Source organism: Ptychodera flava, chromosome 10 (genome assembly GCF_041260155.1).
Source record: "Ptychodera flava strain L36383 chromosome 10, AS_Pfla_20210202, whole genome shotgun sequence".
NCBI lineage: Eukaryota > Metazoa > Hemichordata > Enteropneusta > Ptychoderidae > Ptychodera > Ptychodera flava.
The window spans coordinates 3357319-3371108 of NC_091937.1; the positions used below are offsets into that span (position 1 = coordinate 3357319).

Genomic DNA, 13790 nt, shown 5'->3' on the forward strand with positions numbered 1-13790 from the left:
ACAATATATCTGTATCCGAATCCGCATGTCCGACTTCTCAAAAATCGATATCTGACATTGCAAAAAGTTGGATTAATGAGAATTATTTCTTCCAAAATAAATTTATGACATTTTGAACAAAAGACACATTATAATAAAAGTTACTTTTTCATAGTGTTCTAGGGTGGTCACAACAAAGATGGCGAACAGTTGTGTGATGTCTAGTGCGTAACGTAATCGCTGCAGTTTTCCCTTTATATTTAAAGCTACCGTTTCTATACTTTGACGTTGTAATCCATTAGATAAGCCAGCAAGTAAGATGTTTCAGGTTAGTAGCTGGTTCGGTTACAATACCGAAAGTAAGCCCAAAGAAGAACAGAGCGAACAAATTGGGGGTGAAGAAGAGACGTCATCATCGAGTCGTGGCAAAGAGGACTCTGACCAACCAGCGGAGCCAACGAAGCCCGATGAGGCAACGGATCAAGAGGATAAAAGAACGGAACAGGAAGGCGGGACGGTTCCATCGCTTTCTGATCTGACAGGAAATGTTTCGGCAGAAGCTGCACTTAACAGTGCAAAGGAGTGGGGAAGTAAGTTTTGACTTGGCCAACTCGTATCATTACTTGTCCAATAACTTGTCCAACGATAACCACAGCGTAGATCCTAATAACAATCGATGTGGCATTCAGTTATTGTCACGTTTACGCGAGAAATTTGACATTATTCTGTCTCTATTTCACAGCAACAGCTTGAATGGTAGACATTTCCCGATTGTATTCGACCAAATCAAAATTAATGTGCATTTGTGTGTGTAGAGAGCAAGAGAAAGGGGCGGGATGGCATTGCAGTGGTTGCTATTGACGCCAACCCTTGTAAGGTTACACTTACAGTGCAGTACACTATTCTGCAAGATATTTCAAAAGTCGCCATGTTATGTCCACAGGTTATCTGTTCAGTTTTGCAAAGGAAGGTACCAAGGTGGTGACAGAGACAGCCTCAAAGACAGCAAACTATTTGAAAGAAACTGTAGAGGAAAAGGTAAGACAGAAGAGTAAGAAATAATAATTGCCTATTGTGCACATATATTAAACATCACTTATATGTATTTCTATCGGTTTTGCGTATATTACAGTCATCTGGTCTGTACCTCCATGTGACAGCTAACTAGCTGAATTTCAGGAAAGTTCTATTTCATTTAACATAACTTAGTTGTGTCATAATAAAATTTCCAAAGTAAAGAATCTTGAGAAAAGATTGCAATTACTACCCCATCCGCAGTATTGTTGAAAAATTTAAATAATAAATTTCAATTCCTCTGACCGAGTGACGTTTTGTTCACCACTTTACAATTGGTAAACAAAAACACAAGAATTCATACTGCGTCATGGCCCTGTTATTTTTACTGCGCAATGTGACACAGATTTCTGTCCTTTGTGTACATCTACTTTATCATGTGATTTCCAACCAACAGCCCTTCTATAACTGAGCAAATTTTCCTCTAATCTCATAAATATTCATGAATCTCTGGTGCTACAGTTATTTTGATTGTTGTACTTAAAACTAGCAACTCCACAGCTGTTGTATATATCTGTCCCTGTAATAATGAGTCATTTCATTTCGCAGCTGATATTTACTCTCTTGTGCAGGTCCAAGTTATCAATCTATGATTTCTGTATTATTTATTACCGTTTATTTTTGCTGTTTAGCACACTGCTTGTTCTGGCACTCAAAAATTCAGAAGCCATCAAACTTGAAGCAAATACTTACTTTAAAAAAGAAAGACTACAGATAATTTATTCTACCTGTGCCATACATATCAATCGGTCTTTTAGAAACTGCAAAAGATACTTCTCTGCCAAATATGAAAACTTACTTTTCAGGCCTTGAAAAACCACAACCATACACACTATATAGTTTTGATTTAGCTAATGCACTCGAGGCAAGGCCCACTTTATAACATTTTGGAAATTACACTTTCAAGAAAATGCAAAATAACTGTACATCTCCAGCGATAAAATCTTTGAATCATAGAACAGATGTTGATGGAATTATAGTATCAGACAGCAGGCATGAAACTAAATCTCTTACTGTACTACATTATACCCAAATATTAATTATTTAAATGGACTTTCACAAAAATAATGATATTTGTGATCAGGAATGCATCACATTCACTTTAAGTGTTTGTGACACACAGAGCATGTAGCAATCAAACACTTTCACTAAGGACAGAGAATTCCCTGTATGTACAGGTTTATGCTAAACAATTTTTTTGTTGCTGATTTATCAGAAAAATAGAACATCATACTCAGATTACATTTGCCCAAATTTAGTGCCATTTGTCAGTGAGTTACATGTATAAGTCAACATACACCTTTCTAGTGTTCAATTTGAAAATTCAATGGAAGGTAAAACAAGGACTCACAATGTACTGTCCTTTGGAATTTGTATTACATAACAGCTTAAATTCATGAAGTTTTATTCTGTCCAGCATAAACAAAACCAAAGGTAAACTACGGAGGGTCTCTCATTGTACACATGAGTACATATGTATTTGTATGCCACCCAGCCTACTGACACTAGTCAAACTTCCACAACATTGTCCTCATGCCTTGAGACTTAGGCTCTGAACTGAGCCCCGTGGTAGAACTTGGATTTTAGTTCTGAGTGAATATACCTTTGACTATAAGGTTGTGACCTTTAATTATGCACATATTGGATTGTACCCATCTGCAATGCCATCAGGCATAGTGTTAGGTAGTTTGACTTTCCTTTGATTTTATCATGCAGCATTATTGACGTTGACTCACATGTGATGTCATCAGCATTATTGACTTCACTAGCAATGCTTCTGTGATGTCATCAGCAATATTGACTTCACCTCTTTGACTCTGAGGTTAACACTGTGATGTCATCAGAAGGCATAATTCCTCCCTGCATTCGTATGTAGAGCAGCTACCTGCAACAACAAAAGTGGAAAGTGTACTTAACACATTGTACATTTACATGTACGATGCTGCTTCTTGGCCTATGTACTGTAAAGTTATTAAATCTCAGTTGGATTCAATTTTATTGTTGTGATGTTTTAGACATCTTTACTGAGATTTCAATTTACTGATTTGCCTCAGGAACAAAATAATATATTGTTACCAACCATTTCTGTGGGATTTAATATAGATTTCATCTATCAGCAAAAAAACAGAGAATAATTTATGCGCTATCAAGTAAATTACAGATAGTATCTGTAATACTGACGCAAATTTTTGAAGATTTTAAAGCTTTATTAATGCACTGCATTTCCATCAATTAGTTATAATTTTGCAGGGGACAAAACCAGATAGTGTATTCCTTGGAATATCTTAAAATTGAAAATCTTAAAATTTGCAGGCCAGATTACTCCATAAGATGTTGTACAAGTTACTGATGTAGTTTTAAAATATCATCCCTTTGTTATTTTCTGTCATACATCCTGTTTTTTAACCAGTGTTCATGGTTCTTGAGTGTGTGTGTTTAATTTGTTTTTGTAGTAACAATATAGTAAATTATATGTAATTTATGAGATATTTAGTCATTTAGAAATGGCATATTACCAGTATTAGCAAATGTAAATCTTGAAATTTACATATAAACTAATATTGTGTACTTCTATTGTATAACCAAATGATAGTATTGACATGTTGATGTGATCGCATCCAAATCAATGAAGAATTAAAATTTTTTTGCCAATTGGCGAAGTGAGAAGTGGTTGATGTCTGTTGCTATTTTGCTTTCATTTCAGTGTTCATTGACATAACGTTCACCTGCTTTCTGGGCAGAATCTGTCATATTCTAATGTAAAGTTAATGGAATGTTACAGATTTATCAAAGAGAAACATACATTTGTATAACTCCTACAAGTTGGACTCAAATATTGATTTCATTCTCAATTCATTTTTCATTTTATATTTATTTTTGTGTCCATAAGACAATTCTGGGTGACTTTCAAAAAGAACAAGAGAAATTTGTGAAAGAGAAGCATAAGAGATCTGATGCAGCAGTACCACCATGGGTTGGTTACAATGAAGAAGAACAAATGAAGCAACAAATCATGGCGCTATCACAGGTACACTGCTATTCTCCATCTTTTGAACTTCAACGTAATCTTTTATCTTGTCCTGTCAAGTTCATCTGCCACCAACTGGTTACAATGGATAAAACAAGTTAGGCATAACATGTCCAATATATTGTATTTGAACAAAGACCAGAACATCTGAAGGCCTCTGACACTGTAGACATTATTTTTGGTTTTACAGAGATAAAATGTAACAGGTCTGACCTGAGAGCAAGCGCAGCGTAGGGCATATCGTCATTTATGTTTTCAGGTGATAGCATGCTAGGCCTAATTTCTGTGTTTGATGCGTATTTTGGCCATTGAGGTTGAATTGTTGTCAATTGTTTTCTAGAATAACATTTATAGATTATTATAGCAATTTAACTCGGAAATGCCAAGTTCACTAACGAAAATTATTTAAAACTGGTAAATTACATGAATCCGGTCAGTTTACTGTAACAGGGGCGGGAACAGAGGCAGTCTAATGTAAAACACGTACTTGATATTCCCGTCGGTAGCTCTCAAGCACACTATTTTTAATTCTCGTGTGAGTTGACCGTTCGTTCTCGCGAGAGTTGGCTTGTTTCAAAATAGCGGCGCCTAGCGATGACCGAACCAGGCTTTCAAAAGTGATCGAAAATAGTCATTTGAACCAAATTTCACACTTTCTTTGGAATAGAGAGATTCTTTTGTCGGAAATACACATTGTCGAGTAGGATTTGTGGTAGATGATATCTTTAATTTCACACAATCCGTGTAAAAGTATTCAAAATTGCCGCCTCCATTGAAGTGCTCTCTTTTCAAACTCGTAGGTATACAGAGATTCCATTCTAATTTTTGTGTACACGTGTTAGCCTTAATGCTCGCTTCGCGAGCGGCCTTTTGGCCGCTCTCGCTGCGCTCGCTATTATGTCAAGTAGGTGAAAAGACATATAGTTTTTGGCTCAATACTGCTGTTTACTGACTTAGCAGATTGGGAAATGACAGGTAAATCGAGATTGGGGTTAATTTAATGTTATCTTTTTTGTTTTAATTGAAACATTATGAGTAGTCAAAGTCTATGCAAATGGTATAATTTAAAATTGCAAGTGCTGTTTGTTGTGGGCAGCAGATTATGTCAAGTTTTTCTATGTGAATATCAACCATAAAACATAGGGATCAGGGAACTCCTGAAAAAAAAGGACATTAGAAATTGCTTAGTCAACACATTTTTACAGACAGCAAAGACTTACGAAAAAGTTATGACGTTTATCCTAAGATAATATCTAAGTGATGAGATGAAATTATAACTCCTTTGAATTGAGCTTCTGCTAAACTCAAAATGAGAATAAATTGTCATCAACAAAGTATATTCTGAAAAGCTAGCAATAATTCCACAGAAACAATAAGCAATGCCTTATTATATAATATGTATACTTATTTGAAAAGAATGTCCATAAGATTGACTTTGGGATAGATATTCCATAGATGTACACCAGATCAACTTTCCACCAAGTAGTAGCAATGAAAACTGGTTTCAGAAAACAAACAAACTTGACTACCATGTCAATTTCTTTACACACATACATGTGCATTAACAAACAGTCATAAACTGATATAAAAAGAGGAACACACACTCAAACACACTTTGTTCAGAAACAATCTTCAAGGAATGCTCCTTCAAGCAGTAGATATAACAATATGTGTAAATATGCACTTTCTTATTTCACAGCAAAATATTTGCCAGTGGCATGAGTATGTGGATTGTACTAGTTACACGTAGGAGTTTCTTTCTGCAAGCTGATATCTGTGGTTGAATTGTTCTTATTTGTAATCTAGTTAAGTTGTATCTCCTAAAAGATGGCTGCCTGTAATTATTTGTTGTTGATCAATTTTTTTATAGGACAAGAGAAACTTTCTGAGGAATCCACCAGCTGGTGTGCAATTTAACTTTGACTTTGAGAGTTGCCATCCAGTTGCCATGGCAACTCTAGCAGAAGATGAAAACTTGAGAGCTATGAGATTTAGCCTGGTACCAAAGCAGTAAGTATGACTATACCTTTTGTAGCTGTGGTGTCGTGCAATCCCATTATTTTGTATAGTAAAGCTTGACATACAAATACACTTGTATGATAAAGAAAGTATGCACGACTTGCAAACTAGACAGCAGACTGCAAACTAGACCACAGGACTTGCAATCTAGACTGCAGGATTAGCAAAGTAGACTGCAGGACCAGTAGACTGGACTGCAGGACTAGCAAACTAGACTGTCAGACTAGCAAACTAGACTGCAGGAATAGTAAACAAGACTACAGAACTAGTAAGATACATGTTGACTGCAGGACCAGCAAACTAGACTGTTGATTAGAATACTAGATTACAGAACTAGCAAAGTAGACTGCAGGACCAGTAAACTGTACTGCAGGACTAGCAAACTAGACTGTTGACTAGAATGCTAAACTACAGAACTAGCAAACTAGACTGCAGGAATAGTATACTAGACTACAGGACTAGTAAACTACACTGCAGGAATAGTATACTAGACTACAGGACTAGTAAACTACACTGCAGGAATAGTATACTAGACTGCAGGACGAGCAAACTAGAGTATGACTAGAATGCTAAACTACAGGACTAGCAAACTAGACTGTTGACTAGAATGCTAGACTACAGGACTAGCAAAGTAGACTGCAGGACTAGCAAACTAGACTGTTGACTAGAATGCTAGACTACAGGACTAGCAAAGTAGACTGCAGGAGTAGCAAACTAGACTTCATGACTTACACTGATTCTGGTCCAGGGACCACAACACACTGAATGGATTTGCAGATTTATCTCATGGATAGTTCAGTGATAGTCTAGGCTTCAAGGTCACCAGCTGTTCCACCTTCAGTGTATTTGTTTACCACTAACTTTGATAATGCAGCTGACACAAGGTACATGTAATATGTAGTATTCACACATATTAACAGACATAGAGTGTTTCAGTTAATTTAAAGAGTGATCCATTAATTTGTATGATTTAACAACAGAAATCATTAGTTTGATCATGGAGCACTCTCATCATTGTTTCACAACCATGTTTTGGAGAAAATATATTTATACCTTATTTATACATCAAATCGAGTTAACATGTAATCATGACACAAAAGTTTTACATTTAATTTTTTTTCAGAATCAAGGAGAACAATTTTTGGCGTAATTATTTCTACAGGGTTTCCCTTATAAAGCAATCTTCACAGTTAACGACACTAGCAGCTGAGACTGGTAAATATTGATGCCACTTGTGTTTGTTATGTAAATGTCTGTATTGATACAAAAACCCACTAAAACCACTGGACCTCATAAGCTGTCCATGACATGACATGTAATGACATGTAGACAAAGTTGGATCAATTGTGTTCCTGTGTACTACAATGCATAAATAAGGTGTTCAGGTATATTAATTATACTTCTCCATTGCATCAATTATTTAGTTTGCTGACATCAAATCAATTAAAACCAACTGACTAAATTCCATTCTGCAAACATGCAAACCCTATTTATATGTATTTGTGCATGTGTACCTTTCATGGTAATATTTCTGCATTGCCTTCTTGCATTGCTGGCTTGCATCTTCATTCTTTGAAATTGTTGAATATTCTAGGCTGTTGTGGTAGAGTAAATGATTGTCTGTGAAATGGTCAAGTTGTCATGCTGATTGCATAGATGTAGCGATTACCCATATCATGTAAAAGTTATGGTCAGTTAAATAACCAGGTGTTTGTATATATGACCACTTTATACCGCTTTAAAATGACATGATACATTGTTGATAAATGAAGTCACGCTGTCATTCTGTCATGTCAGGGGACACTGCAAGTACCAGTAAGTCAAGTTCAAGGAGATCATCAACAGAGAAAGGTATCTATACAACTAAGACAAGACGCTTTTTGTAGATGCTAAAATTTTGTCATAACAAAGAAACAAAACAACAAAGTCTAAACATTAACAGCTGTAAAACTAAACACACCTACATTTATCTATCTGGAGCAACATGCTAACTTTTTTCATGAAGAAACGCTAAAACTGTAAGTCTTGATCCATCCCAAACAAATTTACAAATTATCCTTCCGAGGATCACCTACTTGTCATCAATATTTTATTATTAAATATACATCCAAAGGTTTATGCACCAAAATACTCAGTTATTACATCTTCTCTCTTAAAGAAAAAGTTCCAAAGTTGAGATTAAATATTTAAATACATGATAATGACTTTTGAAAGAAAGATAGGGTGTCAGTATTACATGAAATAAGTAGCATTGTGGTGTCTATACAGTATACTGTTCTAAAGTAGATAGTGGAAGAGAAATATCACTTAATTTGTAAACATGCTCTCAGTTACACTCTTAGACTGACTTGTAAAATTGCTACTAGTGCATTTTACATTGGTACCATAGGCAAAATTAACATGTATTTTTCAATTTTCCAAATTAACTTACTATATGATGTGTAATTAGCATAGACTCTGTTGATTGGCTATCCCATTTTTCAACGCTTTCTCCAAAAGCAGCATCTTATCTTTGGCATTTTAAACTGCTTGGTGTAATTCAATCAGTATACACTGAATGCTGTTATTTACATGGTGTCTTGTATTGGGTGCGTCTCCACTATTTCATATTGGGAAACAAAGCAAAGAATTCCTTCAATGTCTTCCACTCTAACAGTTTCACAAATCTTTCTATTTTCCACTAGATGGAAACCATTCACAACCCATTGACATCACCGATGACAACAAAAAAGAGGATGATGACCTTCCTCCAGATAGTCCCACCAATGAATTCATCAGTGACGCTTTCAGTTCTGACCTTGACCAAGCTGATATACAAAAAGGAATGCAACAACTAGGAATGGACAAGAAAAATGAACAAGGCGATGACAAAAAAGGTGTGTTTCATTTTTGTAAGACAGGAATCATTTGCAATACAGAAGTCTTGTCAAATAGTGAGACAATAAAGTTTATGATATTAAATTATATTAGGTGAATGTTAAATGGCAGAGATGTGAGAGTTTTGTAAAGTTTTGAAAAGAACTCCGTCTAAGATGTCTACAAATTTCATGATAAGAAATGGGAAAGCACAAGGGAAACATTCTATTGAACTGATATCATGATAATGATTAAAATACCTATGCCTCTTTCCTTACAAATAAGTTTTGCTGTTAATAAATGTAGAAACAATTTACTTTTTACCTTTTTTTATTTGAAAACAAATATGTTTTTAACACAGACTTAACTTTCTGTTATTTACAGAGGTTGATGATGATGTCCCTGAATGGGAAAAAGAACTTCAACAAGAACTTCAGGTAACTCTTACTTCCTTGACAAGTTTTGTATTGATCACACATTTGCATGGTAAACAGTTCACAGTTGTGTATATAATATTGACAACTCCTCTTACATGATTTTGTGTGCTGTCAGTTCAGTTTCACTATGAAGAAGAGATTTTATATGGGCATCTGAAAATATATTTTGAATTCAGTTTGAATATGTTGAGATTGTTTTTAAAAAGAGAGAAGTATATTGAAAAGTGTCTGAGTTTTTCAAGAAAAATTGCAAACACAATGGTAGAAAATTGTCTCTGTTACTTTACACATTTTGATATTGACCTAAACAGATGACATAAATGGTTTTGACAGTGTTATATCTATGGCTTGTAAAGTATATTACAAAACAAGATTTTCACCAAATGGAACTGTTCATGTGATGTGTGTGTCTGGTTGAAAGTAAAATCATATATACCTTACATGTAATATTTTGCATTAGGTCATCATCAATAGCTTGGCTAACATATTGTCCATATTTTCAAGTTTTATGTCACATAGCTTACTCAGTATTAGGACTGTATTTTGCTGTATTGCTGCAAAATACAAGAAAAGGTATCTAAATTCTAAGTGCTTGGAAATCAACTCAAAGATTTGGAAGGCCGTTGGCCTCACTGAATTTTGATGTTGTATTTTTTCAGGAATACGAAGTAGTTGACGGTGAAGGTGCTGGAGATAATGAACAGTGGGAAGATGAAATCAATCAGATGCTGGAAGAGGAGTCACAGTAAAAACTGAAATAGCATTGAATAGTATTTACATTCCCAAGATGGTGACATTTAGCATCCAAGATTGCAGAAAAACTTACCCACAATGCACCAACCAATATGGCTTCCATGTCTATGTTTTGAAGTGTTGTCAAAAAATAAAGGTTTAAAAGGAAATTTGACATTTTTTTCGTTCAATTACAAAGGAAAGAGTGTTGCATGATGAAATCAAATCATTTTGAATGCATTATTTAAAATTTGTAGTGTATAGAAGTATTGGAAGTCCCTTTATTGTACATTGTTTGGTATATAATAACAGAATTTGGAAAAGCTAACAAATATGTGATTCAACTGAAGTGAGTCAGTAATCATCATCTACACATCAGCAAGAACTGTTCTGATTTGAGTAATATGTCTAATTCTTTCTGAAGGGTTGTGACCTGTCACTGTGACCTGCTGTAAAACCTGTATGAAAGTAGTTTGTGATGCATACCAACGACAAACTTGATAAATTCACTGAAAATTTCATATTTTGCTCCTCAAACCACACAGTTGTGACTTGCATCATAAAACAAAAACATTGGCAGGCTAGGACAGGTGAATGAGTCAGTGTCATCTGTATGTACCCAGTACAGTGTGGTTTCTTTGATATAACAGTGTTTACCCTGAGAGATGTGCAATTTTATGGAAAATTGAAGGTTATTTGTTTCTTTTACTTAAATCTCATAAACTGAGCCATAATATTCAAAATCAGTGGTTTTTTTATTCAGATATAGCATTTTGGTTACATTTGTCATTGTTTAGAAATTTTATGAAATACTGAATTCAATAAATAGTTTGAGAAGGGAAGTTTGACACTGGTAAATTCTTTGACAAAAGTATGTCTTACTTGTATTCAATTCTAAAAATAACTTACATTATTGTAAAATGTGATGAACATACTAAAAGATGAAAGTGAGCTGTATTGATGCAACAATTGACTGTAAAGATCCAAGCAGTGTAGGAAACTGAAATATGATCATAGAGAATGTCAATGAGTGTACTGACAGGAATGAAGACAGCGTAACACAAAGGGATGAAGAACCTTACAGGATTTTGATTCTGCATAATACTGAAATAAATCCTGTCAAGTGACAGAAACAATGCACTAGGGCAGATCAATACCTGGCTGGACTATCTGCTAAGTGGAAGCCATATTGGAGCAGTGTTAAGATTGAACTGCCATTACCAAGGTTGGACACAAATAGTTCTGTAATGGGGTACACATCTAGGAATAGTCGTAGAAGGAAATCTATTGAAATCAACAGAAGAGAGTCATAGAGACCTGGAATAGTTTTCAATTTCTTCATTTCATATTTAGTGCTATTTGTGTTTGCATGTACATAGTATTTAATAATTGTATTCAATTTATTACATTTGTTTTCAACTTCTGTCATATTTGATATACCAATACGTGACATTATGGACAAATGGTTTTCTGTCAAGTTAGAATCACAGATACTTGACATGGTGGACAAACACTAATCAGTATTGTTTGAGTTAACTTCAGTGTGACGTAAGACAACAAGGTGTCATATTGACAACACCTAGAATTCGCAGGTTAATCTTTTTTGAATATTTCTTTTTTATCGGTATATCATTAGATTTTTTGTGTCCGATGACTAATGCCATCATATTTGGTTCAAAATTCATAAATTTATCTAGTTAATCTCTATTTTATGTCATGAACAAGTGATGCAGTCAAATTATGTGTTTTGGCAAACAGAGTGTAGATTGTAAAGTTTCAAAAACAAAAAACATGATCTGCATGCAAAATTATAAAAAATTCATTTTTGGTCAAAACTTGAGAAAGGTTATGGTTTTTTTGTTGAATAGTTTATGAGTTACATCACAGAGACCACCTTCATGAGTCATCTTCTGATTAATACAAATAAATACAACTAAGCAGTGTCACATTTACATATGACGGTATTTTGTTAAAAATTCTTATCGCACAGCCAAATGTTATTACTATCAAGACCTTGAGCTGTCATGTTACTAGTTTTGCTGACCTGTGAAATTGTCACATTGCTCACACTATGGTGTCTACATCCAAGATTTACTGTGTACTAGCAATTGTCATCATCAAATTCAATGTCACCATTGTAAACAGATGTAATATCATCCAAATTCAATCCTTTCTCACATTAGTATCACTGTCTGTCTATCTTGAAGGCTTTATTTAGCTGTGAAATATCATCTGTTGATGCAACACAATAATTCTGTTATAACTGTGACAAGGTATCACAAAGTTCACACTCTGTTGAATGATTTAATGTGTATACGTAGGAAGACCAGGCAGTGCGCATTTATCAATAGCGCCCTCATTAGCATCGATGACACATCCAAGTGATGATTCAATGAAGCGCTATTTTGACACATTAAATTGATTGATTGATTCTGTTGGTAAAAGAGCATAAATTTCATGTGAATTTTAAGTCCACTATGATTCCACACCAATTGCATATCATTCTGTTCTTGATATCAGTATTTGTGCTTAAAGTTTTTCCTAATTATTTCATGATACATTGTAAGAATTCCACAAAGTGATCTCTTAAAATTGACAGACATATGAATATGCCGCAAAATATTTTCACATGGGTGACACAACATATTTCCCTTGTTTTGATTTTTTCCTTTCATTTTATAAATAAGAGGCAACGTAAGTTTTTGGTAATGGATTTTGGTTGTATGTAATATAAAGTAGGTGATCAGCACTTTGGCAAATGTCATGTTAACATTTCAGGGAGCCTATGAATAAATATATCAGGAAATCATGAATTCTAGCGTTTCCAGGCTGAGTCTGTCAGATATTGTGTGTGAATCTGTATGTGTATACATTCTGTGAATCTGTGTGTTTGACTATGAGTCAGCAAATCTGCAATGATGTAAACAAAGGAGCATGAACTGTTGGCTTTGACAAATGTGTACCACCTATAATTGTGCACGGTTTCTGTGACAATTCTATGGTGATGTTTGGTTTTATTATTGGTAGAAGAATCGTTTTCTCACAGCATAGGTCTGTATTGTATGACTTTGATGGCAATTCTGCCTGTCTTGACACAAGTCCTTACTTCTTTGCATGTACTTGTAGAATTTACTGATCAGCCAAATTCTCAAACTGAGCTCAATATGCACCTAGGCCAATACACCAACAGTGTATTACAATTTTAAAATTAAAGATTTATTGAGTAAATGAAGAAAAATATAAGAAGAATACTAGTATCCTGTGAATCCAAAAGCAAAACTTGTCATTACTAGAGCTGTTACTAGAGCTTGTATCTTATGACCATATAGTTGACTGTTATGACTCCAAAACACAGTAGGACAATAATTGCACAACGGTTGACAGAGGAATCTTCCATACATGTGTGGATCAGTGTGATCAGTTGACATCTATTGACTGCATGGATTATGATAGTGGCTGTGAAGCACAATGGTTGACAGAGGAATCTTCCATACATGTGTGGATCAGTGTGATCAGTTTACATCTATTGGCTGCATGGATTATGATAGTGGCTGTGAAGCACAATGGTTGACAGAGGAATCTTCCATACATGTGTGGATCAGTGTGATCAGTTTACATCTATTGGCTGCATGGATTATGATAGTGGCTGTGAAGCACAATGGGAT

At 34.8% G+C, this 13790-nt stretch overlaps 1 protein-coding gene across 2 annotated transcripts; it reads left to right on the top strand.

Annotated features, from left to right (window-relative positions):
* The first annotated feature begins 151 nt into the window (after positions 1-151).
* Positions 152-12938, top strand: LOC139141772 (synapse-associated protein 1-like). Of its 2 annotated transcripts, XM_070711420.1 has the most exons (9): positions 153-569; positions 923-1017; positions 3944-4081; positions 5952-6091; positions 7224-7315; positions 7898-7951; positions 8785-8976; positions 9341-9393; positions 10053-12938. In XM_070711420.1, exons 1-9 carry the CDS (start codon positions 299-301, stop codon positions 10140-10142), a joined length of 1125 nt encoding a protein of 374 aa, XP_070567521.1. In that variant the 5' UTR covers positions 153-298; the 3' UTR covers positions 10143-12938. The 2 variants fall into 2 exon arrangements, with proteins under 2 accessions (XP_070567522.1, XP_070567521.1); XM_070711421.1 differs by lacking the exon at positions 7898-7951 and having other exon boundaries at positions 152-569.
* Positions 12939-13790: the final 852 nt, after the last annotated feature.